At 38.9% G+C, this 17,941-nt stretch overlaps 1 protein-coding gene across 3 annotated transcripts in view; it reads left to right on the top strand.

Moving 5' to 3' along the window:
- Positions 1-17,941, top strand: part of Pde11a (phosphodiesterase 11A) — a 514,960-nt gene that overhangs the window by 450,456 nt on the left and 46,563 nt on the right. For all 3 annotated transcript variants that reach the window (XM_087200903.1, XM_004857742.4, XM_087200900.1), the window contains exons 16-19: positions 3,112-3,189; positions 6,242-6,305; positions 12,457-12,531; positions 17,046-17,129. In XM_087200903.1, coding sequence (XP_087057029.1) covers positions 3,112-3,189; positions 6,242-6,305; positions 12,457-12,531; positions 17,046-17,129 — 301 coding nt within the window. The remainder of the gene's footprint in view (positions 1-3,111; positions 3,190-6,241; positions 6,306-12,456; positions 12,532-17,045; positions 17,130-17,941) is intronic.

Below are 17,941 nucleotides of genomic sequence, written 5' to 3'. Positions count from 1 at the left end.
TCATTGTAGCATTATATGTAATAACAGAAAAAATTGGAAAGAATCCAAATTTTCACCATCAGGAAATGAAGAAATAAACAGTAGTATTAAAATACATGCACTACTATACATCAGTGAGAAGTAATGGCATGAATTATAAATAGTAACATGGATGAATCTCACAAATATCCAATGAAAACAGCAAGTTGCCAAAGCATATATACCCTATGATGTTATTACCTAATATTTTAAGACATGCAGAGCAATACTAAGTACAACTTCCATAGCACTGTAAAATTATAAGGATGTATGAAGGTGATTTATACAAACCTTAGGAGATGGTCATGTTATAGTGGGTGGGAGGGAGACAGTAACTGTGCAGAGATGCCCAGGCCTGACAGGACTGGTAGAGCTTTACTGTACGCTGGGTCATGGGTGGAAGCTCTGTTTCCATTGTGTAATGTTTATACCTTTTAAAATATTGCCGAGCGTGATGGCGCATGTCTGTGATCCCAGCACTCAGGAGGCTCAGGCAGGAGAATCACTGTGACTTTGAGACCAGCCTGGGCTACACAGTAGTTCAAGGCCAGCCTGAACTGCATAGCGAGACCCTGTCTCACACACACACCCCTAAAAATCCATAAATAAATAAAAATAAAATATATTAAGTGTGCATAAAATGTTATGTGAGATTTATACATCATCACTTCCAAATCTTTCTGCAGCCTTATGAAACTGATTAACCCCATCTCCTGATCTGTCGAGAAGAACTTTTTTCAGGGACTTTTAAAATAATTTTAATGTACCTCAGTTTAAACTGTAAAACATCTATTCAGCTATTCATGTGACAAATATATTCCCAGATAGATGGTGGATATTGTTTCACCAGCAACTAGACTGCTTGTGTTTAACGTGATAAAATCATGATAGGCAGGAGTGTTCCTTTATCTTCTGAGGTCATAGCCAAACCTTGGATTGGCACAGCAAAGAAAACCTACTGAAAAATAGCCACACTTTGTCAATGGAGGGAAAATCAAACTAATATACCATGTTTTTATGTCTTAAGAAAAAATTCCTCCCATCTCTCTTCTGTCTACCATTCTCTCAGGATAATGGATATTCCCTTTCTTCCTGATGTGATGGAATTTAGCATTGTTAATGTCATGTGAAACCTATGATTGACTTTGAGTTCAATTTATTTAGGAGTTTTATACCAGAAATTCTAGCTATTAAAATTTCCATCATTTGGGATTTTATTCCTATGATGCTGTTCAGTTGTCATGTCAACGATTTGCCTTTTAAAAGAAGGGATTTGTTTTCTGCAGTGATTAGCACTTAGGTAATGTGCCTCCACTTTGCATTGAAGATGTTATGTTCTGTACATTGAACATCAATAGATATAACAATAGTTAGTGGAGGACAAACATCAGAGGCCAGTTGTGTTCTCATTTCATATAACTTGGTTCCAGTTAGAATCCAGTCTGCAAGAATCTGACAGGGCTTTTCTTGAACTTAATGTTGTTTTATAATCTCAATCTCTCCAAATGGCAACTGTGAAGCCCCTAGAACAAATCATTTTCATTCATTCATCAATTTATCAAGTATTTATGAGTTTCAACTACATGTCAGGCACTATTGCAGGCATTGAGGATTTAGGAATGAACAAAAATGGGCTAGCGTCTGTCCTTAGGGAGCTGGCATACTGATGATTACTTGGAATAACTCATAGAGTGGCAAGGATGATAACTGACAGGCTCTTGCAGAAAGCTTTTCATGGTCTTCCATGAGCCTCCGAGTTAAGTAACTCCCTCTGGGCTCCCAGGACACCTGGCGTATCTTAGCTACTTGGAGCAATTGTCATTTCAACAGGTTGCACTTGTACCCCAGCTCTGCCACTCACCAGCTGTGAGGCTTTGGACCAGGTAAACAGTAACTATCCTTCCTGAGCTCCTAATTTGCCAGGCACTCTGCTAAATGTTTTACGTTAACTATTGTATTTAACTTTTCTAGCAATCTATCAAGGTTGTATTCTTTTTTGAATAAGAAAATTGAAGTCCAACCAGACTGAGAGTCCTAGTTATGTGAGTGGTAAGAACTCAGAAAGTCAGCCAGAAACACAAGAAGGTGTTAGGTTCACCAAGACCGAAACTAAGGTGAAGCAAGTTGAGAGCATTTGTATAAGTGCAGGGTCAGATCTTGTCTGTATTTAAAATTTTCTTATTTTGTTCATCATGATGGTGGGTGTTTTACATTTTTACTACTATTATTTATCTTGGCACGCACTTAAATTTTGTGCCCATGGTGAGAGCCTCCCTTATCTCACTGTAGTCCCAGTATCATTAGTAGTATCATTAGTATGGCATTGGAAGGGGGAATTACCTATTTATTTGTTGTCTCCCCCTGCTAACCTCAAAGACATTCAAGGGTAGTTTACATGTCTTATGCCTATAAAACCTAGAGTAGTCTTGGCACACAGTACATATATGTTCAGTAAATATTGGAAACTCAACTTGACTTTCTGCTCCACAATAATTCAGAAGAAGACTAATTTCTATTCAGTGAAGGGAGAGAACCTCAGTCTCCTTAGACACCCTTTAATTCATTGTGTATTATTCGCAGTCATACTATTAATCTTGTTTTTGTATTAACCACAATGCTTGGTGCCAAACACATAACACATGTGTCTCAAATTCTTACCACAGCAAGTAGGTTTATGTCTTATCTTGGATCATCATCCAGCTTAATTCTATGTTGAATGATAACAGAACATTCTGAAACTGTTCCTGCATTTTATTTGTCCTTGCCTCCATCCTCTGGCTTTCAGTGAGTGTCACAGGGCTTCGCAGAACATAATCCTAAATGCAGGACCACATTGTTTTCTGTTTTATGGCTCTATAATCTTTTCTGTTGTAAATATATTCAGAAATAACTGTGGCTTTTTCTTGAAGCCTCAACATTTTTTAAAAAGTGATTTATTTTGATTGCGCTTTCACCTCATGATTTCAAGTATTAGGTTACTTGGTGCAGGTAGTCTTATATTTTCCCCAATAAATGTGTTTATGTCACCTCACAGACTGACAAATTTCATTTCCAGGTTTTTTTTCTTTTCTTTCTTCTTTGATTTTTCTGCAGGAGGAGAACTGAATTCTTTGAACTTGTCAGTAAAGGAGAATATGATTGGAACATCAAAAACCATCGTGATATATTTCGGTAAGAAAAAGCTCTGTGTGTGTGTGTGTGTGTGTGTGTGTGTGTGTGTGTGTTTTCATTATTTGAACATTCAGCCACATTTTTCTGGCAGTCCTAAAATAACAGATTTTTTAAAATAACAAATCTTAGTCTACACTTACAACACCCCAAGATTAGTTGAATAACTAGAGACAAGATTAAAAATGTATCTTTTTGTCTTATAATTTATTATATTTTATCTTCTCTCAATAAATCTTCCTTCAAAATAAGAAGAATGACGTCCAAATGAACTCAGTGTCAAGCATCCATGATTTCTTCTTTTTCTTGAGGGTGGGGAAGAGCACAAATTGAGAGGAAAGGATTTTTTAACCCTAGACAGCACTGTTACCCAAGCACAAAGAAAAGAGGGAGCTAATTTTGCTTTTCTTTAGAGACAATAGACTTTGTGGATAGAAAACCAGCTGGAATTATTTCGGTGCTGGAAGTAATGAGTCTGTTCTAAACTTTGCATGGGACTTGTTTAGAAAGGTCAGCAGCAAACCGTAATTGTTGCGTGGCACATTCTGCAGCCCTCCAGAAATCGGGCACCATTTCTCTTTATCTCACACCTCGTTTTTCCCCCTCACAGGCCCACACCTGCTGGCTCATTTTTTTTGCCCTCACGCTGCTGGGGTTACCAGGAAAGCCAGAGTTAGTGCACCCAGTGTCTGCTGCAAAACCAGGCAGCCGCTGGCATCTCTCCAAGCCAAATCCCTATCCCAGCCCCCATATCTGAGATGTAAAACATCTGCACCAACCTGGAAACACAGGGCTTTGCTCTCATTCCCTGCACTGCTCACCTCACTCATTGCCTCCGAGGCCATCCCACCCACGGGCCCTCTGCTTCTCCCCTCTCTCCTTTGATATTTCTTCATGTTACCTTACAGGCCTCTTTCTTCAACCCTGGGGGTAGAGGGAAGCAGAGAAAAAGCCTTCCTCTCTTCGAGACTAGCACCTCCACCACGTCCTAATCCTTAGCCGCTACCTCCCCATGCCCCACCCTGACCCCACTGTATCAGTTGACTTTAGCTTCCATTTTCAAAATCCAGTTGTGTCCCTCATGATCTTTCTAGACTTAAAAGCATGCTTCTACCTCCTCAATCAAAACATCATGTCTGAAAGCTTCCCTTCCCAAGATATCATCTTGGTTTTCTCCTTCCCTTCCCTCCCTCGCTTCACTTGCACTCCCATCTTCTTGCAAGGGAATTTTTTATGTAATTTTTGATTCCATGGGTAATAATATAATAAATCACTACAGATATACCCCCAATCTTCTTTAAGCTTCACCCCTTCTTATATGGGTTACACAGCTATCCTTTTGTTATCAGTTTGTTGTGTCTTTCCAGATGATTGCCAAAGTATTTACATGCCTGTGTTCCCTTAGGAAAAATACTCTTTAGCATAAAATAGTTTTGTTCATTTTAACATAGATTATATATTTAAAGACCAATCTGTACTTGCTTTTCCACTTAACTGTATGCCTTGTAATTTTTCTCATGTCCATACCTCATCATCTTTTTCATTGCATAGTAATTCAAAATATGGAGAGACCACAGATTATTTATCCATTCTTCTACTGAGGAATGAAGGCCATGAAACAGGATTTCTGCTTTTGAAAGTCACTGATCACCTCCCAGTATCAAATCCTACTGTCTTTGTTCTCTTCAGTTTTTTCAATCACTCTATAGTCCCTAATTGCATTGGCCTGGCCTTCCCTAGCTGTCTCTTCAGCCTTAGAGTCTGCAAAGCCATGCTCTCCTGGAATTCTTGCTTTCTTTCACAATCCTCCTTCCCTCTTTGTCCTTCCCTAGTCATTCTTCCTCCCCTCTATAGGTAACAGCCCCCTAAGTACCTATGTTCGGTCTTTTTTCTTCTTCTTCAGCAACTTCACAACTTGAGCTATCATCTTCTCAAACAACTTTCAGCCTGTTTCTTGGGCCTAGTCTCTTTTCTGGGCTCCACTTCTAAAATGCCAGTGTTATCTGTGACTCTGTCTGGTTCCCTGGAGAAGTTTCCTAAGGAAGTTACACAGACCCCCTCAGAAGAGGCCCCTCTACCATCTGGGCAGCAGACATGTTTCCAAGGGGAGGTCCAGCAGGGTATAAAACATTAACACCTGACAGCAGGAATAATCACTCTGACCTCTAACAACACACCCCTTTCTTCCAAAAGCAGTCAGCCAAGATGTGACTTCCTAGCTCAAGCCCTGTGTTACTTTTCATCACATATTGCTGCTTTTCATACAAAGAAAGCTGACCTGGGACAAAGAGTGTCTTACTTTCCTCCTTCCCATAACATTGAATTATAAACTATCTACAATTTGAATTATCCCTTGTGTGTTTCCAAGGTTCACTGTGAATCCTCGTTAAATTTGTTCCTCAAAAATCTGATTCAGATCATTTCTGTGCTTTCTTATGTGCTCAAATTAATGAAAGCAGCAGCTGAGTATGTTTCTTCTTCATAATGCTTATAAAACATTATGGGAGCCAGGTAGTAAACTGGAGGGAAACAGTGTGGCTCTCCCCCATAAATCTTAGCTCTGTGGAGCCCATGAAAATGAAGGAGCTCCTTAGGTGGTGTGTGCCTGGCCTCTTTGATATGGGTTTTCTTCCATTCTCATCAATCAGCGATAGGTCGGTAAATAGATTGATCGGCCAAATATATAATGTTCTATACTGATTTTCCTGCTTATAGTTTCTTTTAAATCACATTGTCCATTATAAATTATTTTAAACAGAGCTTGCTTGGCTCAGGTGTAGAGGAAATCATGCTTTGCCTTCCTTGATTTGCTCCTGACAAAACAAAAGGGCCACCAGAGGCTGTCTGGGAGCTTTGTCTTCTGAAGCAGAGTGGCCGCATGATGGAGACGCCCAACACAGGGACTATGAATAGTGCTGCCCCTGTTAAGGGAAAGAAGATGTGAGCGAGCAGAGCTGGCCTCATTTTCATTTTATTTATTTATGTATCTAGGACGGTTTGTTTAGGAATGCAACAAAAGATTATTCAGGCTGTTTCGTTTGGTTCTGTTTTTCAGATCGATGTTAATGACAGCCTGTGACCTCGGAGCCGTGACCAAACCGTGGGAGATCTCCAGACAGGCAAGTGGTGATTAATGGCAGAGCTCCGAAGAGGAAGGACTGGGGGAGGGGCGATTCCCAGAGCCCGGGCTGCCAGGCACTGAAACCCTCCTCAATTTGCATCAGTATTAACATGGTGTAAAAGAACAGCGCCAGGCTCAGCCACAACATAGTTTATTGCAGGGCCTTTTCTTCATTGTGCTTCCACTGAGTAGTAATATTTCTGACACTAAGATTTCTGTAATATGCTAAATCTGAATAATATTTTGACCATTTCCTAAGGCAAGTATTTCAAAGACAGTGTTTTTGAATAGTTAATTATGTCTTAGCACAAGGTCCTGCTTTTCATATCTGAAAAACAAAAAAGGAAATTCTATCTTTTCATTACAAATACAACACAGATATCAGAGGGCTCTGTGGCCAAAGTATGCAGCATCCAATTTAGTTTAAACCCCCCAAATTATGCCTTTTATGCCTGTGTGTGTTGCTGCTCCCAAACATTAGTTTTATAGCAACAATAATTTTCAATCAAGTAAGTACCTAACTCAAGATCCTTGATTACTGGTAGTTCTTAGGGATTAATACCGCTAAATTTTCTCTCCTTTATTTTTGAGAAATCTCACTATCTAGTCCAGGTCAGTCTTGAATTCCTGGCCTCTGGGGATCCTCCTACCTCAGTCTCCTGAGTACTGAGACTAGTTATAGGCTAGCTGTTTAAGTTTCATGAGGCACCTACTATATGCACTGTGGGTTCCGAAACAACAAGTTAGTATCTTAATTCTTAACATTTTAGGAAAAATAAGATATGTTCATATATTAATAAATAACTGCTTTGTACTTTGTGTATATTATCTCATTTAATCCTTTTTTTAAAAAACCCTTTAAGGTAGGTATAGCTGCTATAGTAGCCTGAAGAATGGCCATGCAGAAATATCAGGTCCTAATCCCTGAATCCTGTAAGCACTACTCTAGGAGTAAAGAGTGTCTTTATGAGTATGATTAAAGCAAGGATCTAACAGAGATAGATTCTCCTGGATTATCCACAGGAGTCCTAAATCCAATCTCAAGTGTCCTTAGAGAACAGAGGGGGATCACACGTTCAGAAGAGGAGAAGGTGAAGTAAAGGTAAGGCAGAGATGGGACTGATGTGGCTACAAGGCAAGGAATGCTGGCAGCCATCAGAAACTAGGAGGCAAGGAACATAATCTCTCCCAGAGCCTCCAGAGGGTGCACAGCTCCGCCGACACCATATCTGCCCCGGCCCCCAGTTATGGTAGAATAAATTCCTGCTAGCTTAGCCAAGTTTGTGGTAATTTGGGGTGGTTTTAGGAAATGAAAAGAGTTATTATCCTTGTCTCACAAGTACAAAAGATGAGGCTTAAAACAGATAAGTATCCTGAGGTCCTCTAGCTAGTAGGTGATGGAGCTAAGAATATATCCTTACAGATTAGATGCCAAGCCTCCATTCTTAATAATGTTTTTATGCTTTCCTACATAGGATGCATCAATCAGTATTTTCAAATGATGCAAATGCATCCACCGAATACTGCGCTAACACTGGACCCAAAACCTCAGTGGTTTAAAACAGCAGATTAGTTATTCACAAACCTGTGCATCTAGGGTTAGCAGGCCCTTCTTTGTCCTCATTTTGGACTGGGTAGATGGAGTAGCCACTATCTGGATCATTTTGACAGAGGCATTGAAAGGTCCTGCACTAGCAATTCAATGCCCCCTTCAACAATACATTGGTCTGAACTGGTCACATGACCCCATTCAACTGAAGTACTGAATAACCCTTTCATGCACCCAGCAAGTAGAAAGCCACAGATAGTTGGTGAAGGCATCACTACCACAGTTTGCCCTTCTAATCACCAAACCTGTTCTCCATGATCCTTGCAGACAAAATATATTCATCCTCTATCCAAGGAAGACAGCCTCAAATTTTCCATCAGTCATCAAATTCAAAACCCAGAATGTCTAGATGCTATGTGCCCATCTGGGCAATAGGTGTGGATGCAAATTAAAGACCTATGCCTACCCAAAATAGTGACTAACACCCACCCAAAACACAAAGTACCTATTACAGCACTCTCAGTCAGAAGGAAGAGATGATGTCATTTGGTAGATAGTGGTCCATGGCAATTCCAAAATTCCACCGGTGTTCACTGTGAGGGCCCTTCACACTGTGGTGTGCATGATGCCCTGGGAGGTTCTTCCCAGTCCATTGTTTTCTGAGGCCTTTACATCCTCCCTGAGAAATCACTCCTTTGCTGTCATCCTCCTTGCATTATCTGACAGTCAAGCAAATTTCTCAGACTGCTGCTCACCCAAAGAAGGCTGAGAGGCCAAGACTTACTTTACATAGTCACAGGCTGGTGTTTTCTTTAGCCTTAAAATACTCTTAAATGTCATTCAGCTCTCTCTGTCTTTGATTCTACTCATTTCCATTTGCCAATAACCAGAGCCACTGTTGTCTTGTATAGATTTCCTGTATTAGATTTCTGTATTTCTTTGCTTCCTTACATTCAGGAATAAGAAATATAGCAAGCATATTTCTTTTCTTTTCTTTCTTTCTTTTTTTTTTTTTGCATAAGTTAATTCTAGTATCATGTGTCTCACAAGTTTCAGTAAGAAAACCATGCCATGAAATCATTTCTTTGAACCATTTTTGTCCAGTTTTTTAAAAATATACTGTGCAAAAAAAAAAAAAAAAAAATGCTGTGAGGGCCAGGGATTTATCTCAGTGGTTCTGCCACCTGCCAGGCAAGCGCAAGGACCCGAGTTTGATCCCTGGTGCTAAAAAGCAAAACAAAACAAAACAAAACAAAACAAAATGCTGTGCATCACCTAATTCTTTATTTTTTAACTGTGGGTGTGCTGACCCTACCCCTAATTGTATTCTTTTGCAGGCTAAATCTTAATTGATCTTTGTCATTTAAAACATACCTTAATTTTAATTTTTATGGTTTAAAGTCGATGCACAGCTTCATCTTCCACATCTTCAAGACTGAATTTTTCTGTTCTTTTTCATTCCTAGTTATAAGTCTGCTGATCCTTTTCAAAGATGAATTCCAGTAATACATATGGAAACAGTCAACAGGAATCATTGCATGCTACGAACATTTGTTTTCCAATCTCTTCTCCTAAGGCTATAAATTAATTAAGAGCATTATTAGCTTTATTTCAGTGATAATTTTACAAAGTTATATAACATAGTCTGTCATTCTAATCTGATACTGGCCCCCAAACTGATGCAACAAATTTTAGGGTCTTTTCCTTTCTTTTCTTTTTTAAAACATTATCAGCACCTAGCTTCCATATCAATTTTTTAGTCAGTCAGGTTAGGCTCAGCTTTGCTGTTTAACTAACATATTCTGAAATTTCAGCTGCTTAACACAAGCAGAGGTTTATTTTTTGCTTACCTCACAGTCTAATTCAATCAGGCAATTTTCTTATAAAGCTCTCGCCCACATGAATGCTGATTTCATTTTTCAGTATGACATATTTGAAGTCACCAGAAGATACATAAAGTAGAATAACTGTGAAGAATTTGTGTGGTTCAGTAGCATCTTTCAACCTCTGTGCCCACCATATACAGAGGTAGAGTTTGAGAATACACTGCAGAGAAGGGGTAGGCAGCTCTTCCCAGGTATTAGGAAAAATATAGTACTGGGGTGGCTGCTCTGACAGGGATAGAAGTGGTGCAGGGGTGGGTAGTGAAAGGAAGTCAGGAGGACTGGGAAAAAATAGAGAAAGGGAGTGGGGTAAGGGATGAAAAAATTGGAAAGGGAGTGGCGTAAGGGATGAAGTGCCAGGGCCTCCAGAACCCCCAGTGAAATAGCACATCAATAACTAAAGGTACAGTTGCTCACTTGGGGCGGGAAAGTGACAAAGTGTTTGGAAAGAACACAGTTTCCCCATTGATATTTTAGATTAACTTGGGAGGACCAATAGCCAGTTGTAAGTGGTCTTCTCAGTCACAGGTATAAACATTATTATTTTTTAAAATTAATTTTATCAGTACATTTAAGGTATACAATATAATGACATTCATCATTGGAAATTTCCACCTTTACATAATCTCTCTTGGTTCTTATTTTTTCCCCCTTCCCCTGCCCTCCCTTCACCCCCTCCATCCCTCCCTATCTACAAAGACTTTGTTTCCATTTTTTCTTTTTCTCATATTAATTCCATTCCCTTCTTTCTTTTCCCCTACCTCTCCCACTTCCCCTGATTATTTTTTTTAGGATCTGAAATTGTGCTGGTAAGTGCAAAAACATTAAAAGTTCAAAGAAATAAAACATGAAGACATGTTTTTGCAAATGCTTCCATCAGAAATCTTGTCACAGGTCTAAGCTGGAAATCTCATTCATGTTTGTCTCCAGATTGAATAGTTTATCTTTAGAATTGTACTCACTTCTTGGTTTTAGAAAGCATTTGGACCAAACAATAGAAATCTTCTTTTAAAAATATAAATTCATTTCTAACTTCCTGAATGTAGATTTTCAAATTCTTTCTCAAAAATGTTTTTTTTTCCTAGGGTTTATTCCACTTATTCTTTCTCACAAACATGACTCTAAGCATGTGGGTTTCCCCAGTGATTCCCCCAAGGCCTGATTAGCATCTCAATTTCCTTCTTTAATAAAAAATTCAATGAGGAGCCACTTAATGTTCCTGATTGAGGTTTTAAGTACAAACAAAACAGTGGTACAAGTTAAACTGTGAAAAAAGCACAGGGGAGGTACCCAGCACTGCTTTGGAAAGAGTAAGGACAGATTTTTTTTTTAATGTCTGCTTTCCAGGGGCTACAGACCTATGCAGGACTCCTACCTTGGGTGCCTGATGCACACATTTACATTCCTTAATGCAAAAGGCTCAGCTTCAGAGCAAGCTGAGAGACAGTTCTGAGAACTGAATTAATGAGACCGTACCCTAAGGGGACCATTTATTCTTTAAAGGCAAGGCCAGCGAAAGAAGAGGCCTAGAGTGCTAAAAGGAAAGGTAGTGGCAGAGGCCTGAGAGGAGAAAAGCAAAGAGTCCTGAAGAATGAGCAACATCGCACAAGTGAAGCTGTGGTGGTCAGAGGGTGGGGGAAGAGGGTGGTTTTTTGAGTCACTTCCAAATACTTCTAAGGAGTTGAATTCTTAATAGGGACCCAGGTTTGTTAGAAATGTTTGGAATCTGAACTTAATGGGTGTGCAATTTCTTTACAAATGACTGCATGCTTGCTACTCTCAGATTTCTGTATGTGTGTGTGAGTTGAATGCTGTGTTTAAATTTTTTGTGTGATCTATCTCCTGAGATACACCTGGGTAAATGATCTTGATTCCGTGTACTTGAGCAAACAAACCCACCTCACCTTTGCCAGATGTAAGAGCCTGATATTTCTAAGAGTGTGGAATGGAGAAGAACAACTTTGGGTATCCAGGTCTTCTTGCTATCAATTGTTTAGGACTTTTTTTTCTACTCTTCCAGTATTTTGTAAATCCAGCCCGTTCATTCAGAGATTTTCTAGATGCACACCATAGTGTTGTGGAAAATACCTGTTCAACATGCATCTGTTGTATCAGTGTTGTTTCCACAAACTACCCTGAGAAGTTGAGGCTGGGGGAAGAGAAAATAATCTCTGATTTGGCTGCTGATCACTAATTTCCCTAATGGGTGAAAGGTAGGAATCTACAGGCTTCTGTGGTTTGGGGTAGAACAACAATTCCACTGTGCTTAGAGTAACAATGGCCTACTGTATATTAACACTTTTAATACATAGACTGAGACAGCCCAAAGACTAGGTTCTTCAAACTATAATTCATGACATACTTTAAAAGTCTGGTAGGAACAGGGAATCTTGCATTAATCCTACTCTTGGTTACAGTAAGAAGCACAGAGAGTGCCCTGGGTTTATCCCTTCCCAAGAGCAAATTCTGTCGGTAGGAAGGGAGTTACGGAGTGTTTGTAGTGACATCTAAAAATACATTGCATAAGTTCTCCTCATTAAAAGGAAATCAGTTTTGTTGATTAAATTCTGTAATAGCATTAAACACAGAAGGTTAATGTACTTCCTCATAAGCTTTTTAAATGATTATGTTGAAGATAATCACCATGTCCATGAGCTAGAAATAATTTCTGGCCTTGTGGTAAACTACACGTAAATTAACATATTCCTACATTTCAGGTGGCTGAACTTGTAACCAGTGAGTTCTTTGAACAAGGAGATCGAGAGAGATCAGAACTCAAACTGACTCCTTCAGTAAGTTCATCCTTTCATTATCATGAATTTATCTTTTGGACGGCATTTTTAAAACTAACTCAAAATCGTAACTTGAAAACAGAAAAGACTGAGGACAGATTTGAGGAAAAACTCCCAAAAGTTTAAAACTTTAATTAAGCTTAAACGCTAAGTACCCTTATTCTCAGGTTTCCGATTAAGAGTAGTAAGCTACTTAACAAGCACTTCCTGAGCACCCACCGTGGGACAAGTAGGCACAGGGGAGGACGTGCAAAGTGAAATCTGAATAGTTCACAGCTCAGTGCCAGCGTTTCATACATGCCTACTTTGGATTAGAAACATGGCAAAACTTTAAAGGCAAGCTGTCCAGCCCTAAGGAGGTAGTGTTTATTTTCCAGTTTCAAATTTGAAAGATCCCAAAAGCGAATCATTTCAAACCTGTATCTTTGTTTGCAAAATGGAAAGTTTCACCTGGGGAACTAGGTTCTGGCCATTGGAATGCTATTTATGTTGGAAGCACACGTTCAATTATTATTTGAAAATGCTTGCAGTAGGCTTAGGGTGCTGCTATTTCTATGCATGGGAACACAGAAGACATCAATGCTTCGGTCACCACCCTCAGAGAGGGGGCAGCCTCTTTATTCTTAATGAATGATTAGCTAAAACACCACTCTGAGAGTGACTCAAAGTATTCTAAAGACTGCCGGCGCAGCACAGTGGGTTCAGTGAAGCTCAAGGAATGTGTCAGTTGTCAGGAATGCCTGTTTTTGAGGACTGGAATCAACCAAGTCTTGAACATTTGGAGGCATTTGTAAAATCTTTGAGTTTTAAGACAACCTTGTTGACAATTGAAAGCAAGAGAAAGCAATGAAACTGTCTCCTAGCTTGATAGTTTAACCTGTTTGAAGTCAGAACTCTCGATCCTACTCACTTTGACTATTCTTAAACAGTTGTTTACCTATAAAAGGTACAAAGACTATAACGATTGACCCACACACAAATTATTTTAGTTTTCAAAGCAATATACACTTACACAGTGTTCAACACATCCTTTTTCTTTTTTGGTGTTGTCACCAAATTTGGCTATAAAAATAAAGATACTAGATTACATATAGTTCATGTGTAAAATCTAGGACAATCCAGATTTCTCTCAGCTACATACCTACATTTTTAAAAACGCTTTTCCTTCCTTTTAAAAAGTGCTTCAGATGCATACCCTGGAAGGCTCACAGTACAGTCATATCACAGGTCATTAAATTAAATGAAAAAATACTAGTAACTGGCCAGGGTTGGCAAGCATGAGGGTGCAGTGGTGCGGTGCTAGGAGCCATTCTCTGTAGACTCAGGTATGGCATTTTCTGAAGATGTAAATTAAATTAATTTTGTAGTGGAAATGTAGCTTTAAATGCCACTCTTTCCTCACAAAAGATTACTTAAGACAGGTGATGACCTGCTGTGGGAGGCAGGATATACCTCATGTGTCCTTTTCCAGAAAGGCTTGGAAGGACAGGCAACCAGAGCTAAATCCTGCTGTATCTACTTCCCCTTTATTTTTAGGAGGCAAATTGTCCTAGGCTTATTTTTCTCTCACAAAACATTGGTTAAGAAGTTCAGAAATAAACTCTTAAAATTATGGTGGACTGATTTCAACATGAATGTCAAGACAGTATAGTGGGGGGAAATAGTCTTTTCAACAAATGGTTCAGGAAAGATATTCAAGGCAAAAAGAATGAGGTTGCTGCCCTACCTCTTACTATACCCCAAAATAAACTCAAATTGGATCATAGACCTAAGTGTAACAACTAAAGCAATAAAAATCTTCAAAGAAAATACAGGTATAGCTCTCTGGGCTTGATTTGTTCCATTATGTCTTAGATATGATACCAAAAGCACAAAAGACAAAAGATAAAATAGCCCAGAGATGTTTGTGCGAAGGCATTGGATTTTATCAAAATTAAAAGAAAATTAGGGCAGGGGATTTAGCTCAGTGGTTCCACTGCCTGCCCTGCAAGTGCAGGGTCCTGAGTTCGATCCCCGGTACAAAAAAAAAGAGAAAATTAAAGAAATTGAAAAACAGTCTACAGAGGGGAGAATTTATTTACAAATTGTGTATCTGAAATGGCCTAGTATTTAAAATAAAAAAATGAATAATTATAACTCAACTCAAGTTAAAAAATGAGCAAAGTGACACATTTCCAAACATAATATATAAATGGCCAATAAGCCCGTGAAAAGATTCTTAGAATTATTAGCCATCACAAAACTGCAAATTGAAACCACAGTGCAATACCACTTCAAACCCATTAAGAAGGCTATAATTAAAAAGATAGACAATAACAAATGTTGGTGAGGTGGTGGAGAAATTGAACTTCACACATTGCTGGTGGGATTGTAAAATAATGTATCAGCTTTAAAAAAATAGTTGGCATTTCCTCAAAAAGTTAAATATAGAGTTGCCATTTGACTTGAGAATCCCACTTCTAAGTATATCCCAAAAGAAGTGAAAACATGCATACACACAAAAATGTTCACATGAATGTTAATAGCATACTTTTTCATGATAACCCCAAAGTGGAAATAACTCAAATGCCTATCAATTGAAGAATAAAACATGTCATATCTGTTGGATGGAATATCATTTCCAAAAATAAATAAATAAATAGAGTGCTGATGTATGCTACATGGATAAACTTTGAAAACCTGCTAAGTGAAAAAAGCCAGTCACAAAAGCAAGCATATCATGTGATTCCATTTACATGAAATATGTGGAATAGGCAAATCTACATAGAAAGAAAGTAGATTAGTCCTTGCCTAAGCCTAGGAGTTTGGGAGAAAATGAAAAGTTACTGCTATTGGTATGGGTTTCTTTGGGGAGCAATAAACATGTTCTAAAATTGATTATGGTGATAATTGTACAACTCTGTGAATTTACTAAGAATTGGTGAATTAAAAAGAAATTTGTAGGGCCAAGGATTTAGCTCAGTGGTTCTGCCACCTGCCTCGAAAGGTTCTGAGTTCAATCCCCAGTACCCCCCCCAAAAAAGAAAAGAAATTTGTATATAATACTTACCAGAAACTAACAAAATAAATAAATAAATAATTCAGAAAGCAAAGAGAGCTATAGACAAAAGATTTTTTTTAAATGCTACGGCTTGGATATGGTTTAAATATGTCTTCCATTGGGCTGGGGATTTAGCTCTGTGGTTTCGCCGCCTGCTACACAAGCGCAAAGACCCAAGTTTGATCCCTGGTACCAAAAAGAAAAAAAAAATGTCTTCCAGGGTCTCATGTATTGAAATTGAATCTCTGCTATGCTGCATTAAGAAGGTGGGCATAGGCTGGGGCTTTAGCTTCCACCACCTGCCTTGCAAATGCAAGGTCCCGAGTTTGATCCCCAGTATCAAAAAAAAAAAAAAAGAAGGTGGGCATTTCACAGTACAAGATAAGGATGAGCAGAGGCTATGGGAGTCAGTGACCTTATCCCAAGTTTAGAGCTATTTTCCTCAGATGTGGTAGCTACTGATTTCTGTCTCAAGCACTCCTTTTGGAGTTGATAAGTCTGAAGGATGCAGGCATTTCCAACATCTGTCACTCAAGGGGATACTTGGACCTGCCCTCATGACCAGTTAGGATGCCAAAATGGTGTGGATACTACATTTTATGTAGTTGAAAGACACAGCCCACTCTAAGATAATAACATAAGGCAAATCTTAAGTAGGTACTGCCTTCTTCCAGATAAGTAAGGTCACAGGGTAGTTTCTCAGGCCCAGACCTCATTCTCTAAGTACAAGGGAGAGACACCCCCACTGCAGTGGAATTGACTGACTTTATTCAGGCAATCTGTGTTGACCCTCCAAATCCAACTGATTGTTTTCTCTGTCGAGTCTGTCCAACAGAAAATATGTCACATCTTTTTCTCAAAAATATACCTAAATTATATCAAACATTATAACATGACAAAGTTTAAGGCTGAGAGTGAAGAATGGGTGCCTCCTACCATCATCCATCCAGTGATAAATACTTGGGAATTTAGTAATAACAGACTGTTACCAAAAAATACACACAATAGCTAAACTAACTCCTCAGCCTAAAAATTAATAACATAGTTTCTATTTCAAATTTTAAAATATAAGGATTTTTTCCAATCTAACCCATTCTGCCCCATTCTTTCAGTATAGAAATAAAAGCCTGTTTTATTTTTGTGGCAATAAAATATGTCCCCTTCCCCTTGACTTGTACCCAATTTCCAGTGACCTGATGACTTGATTTAGTAGCAGATACCTGCATCTAAAGAGAGATTTTGGCCTCTAGATGTGGCGTACTATAAAGTTCAAATAAATTCACTTACAAATCTCATAAAAAAAGGGGAATACTTTATTTCTCATCTTAGATAAAAGAAAAAAGGTAAGTGTAAAGATTGATTGTGATTTGTGGAGGGCTCACTTGGTAAAAATTGGACCACTGTGGCAGTGTTTGACAGAGCACCTGTAAAATACTCCAGGGTAATAAAGCAAGGTTGTCCTTCTGTTTTCTAGGCTATTTTTGATCGGAACCGGAAAGATGAACTACCTCGGTTGCAACTGGAGTGGATTGATAGCATCTGCATGCCTTTGTATCAGGTACTTGTGATTTGGGAGGGCCTGCATGTCCTGACTGAGCCAGAAAAGGAACAGTGTGTGTAAGGCACTTTCAGAAGCATTCATTTTAGATCTAGAGGATGGATGTTGCTGAGGCCTTGGCTGCATTTTGTTTTCCTTGGAATTCTGACCCGAGTTGGAAACGAGAGACCTGAGTTCTCTACTACTGCATAGGACATAATCTCCATGGGTCTTGTCTTCCTCATATGTAAACCAGAGATAATAATATGTCATCTCAGTATTTCTCAAACTGTATCCCATGGAACACAAGTGTAGTCTAACAGCCTCTCTCTTCAAAAACAGGTCACAGGTCCAATAACAAAGATATTCAAAATATTAAAATTTCAAAAGCTTACAGAAGTCATGAAGGAAAGAAATTTACCTGACCCTAACTCTGAATTTCTCGAACATGTTTGACCATAGAAATCTTTTTAAAATGTTTACAATTTTCTTATATTTTTATTAATATCATATGAGACACAAGGGCTCTACAAAGCATGATTTTCTGCTCTGATCCCATGGTCTTGGCCAGGGGACTTATATGAAGCACCTTCCATGTGCAAAATCTGCCCCTCTCTGAAATGTATGCAATGCTGTTTGACCACTGAATTCTGAACAAGGCATACTAATGATTTCTAGTTCTGCTGCCTGGTGTGCAGAACCTGCTGCTGGCAAGGAGACCAGTGTCAGCTTTGAATGGTTCACACACCACTTTTTGAGTACGGATTAGGGCTGGCATAACACTAATAGTTTAGTGTACATTGGCTTTTAATTCTACTTCTAAGCACTTGCTT

Source organism: Heterocephalus glaber, unplaced genomic scaffold (genome assembly GCF_053883595.1).
Source record: "Heterocephalus glaber isolate CG9 unplaced genomic scaffold, H.glaber_assembly_v1.0 deba00000347, whole genome shotgun sequence".
In the NCBI taxonomy this organism is placed as follows: domain Eukaryota; kingdom Metazoa; phylum Chordata; class Mammalia; order Rodentia; family Bathyergidae; genus Heterocephalus; species Heterocephalus glaber.
Note: the sequence above shows the minus strand (reverse complement) of the source record. Positions and strands in the feature narration are given on the sequence as shown.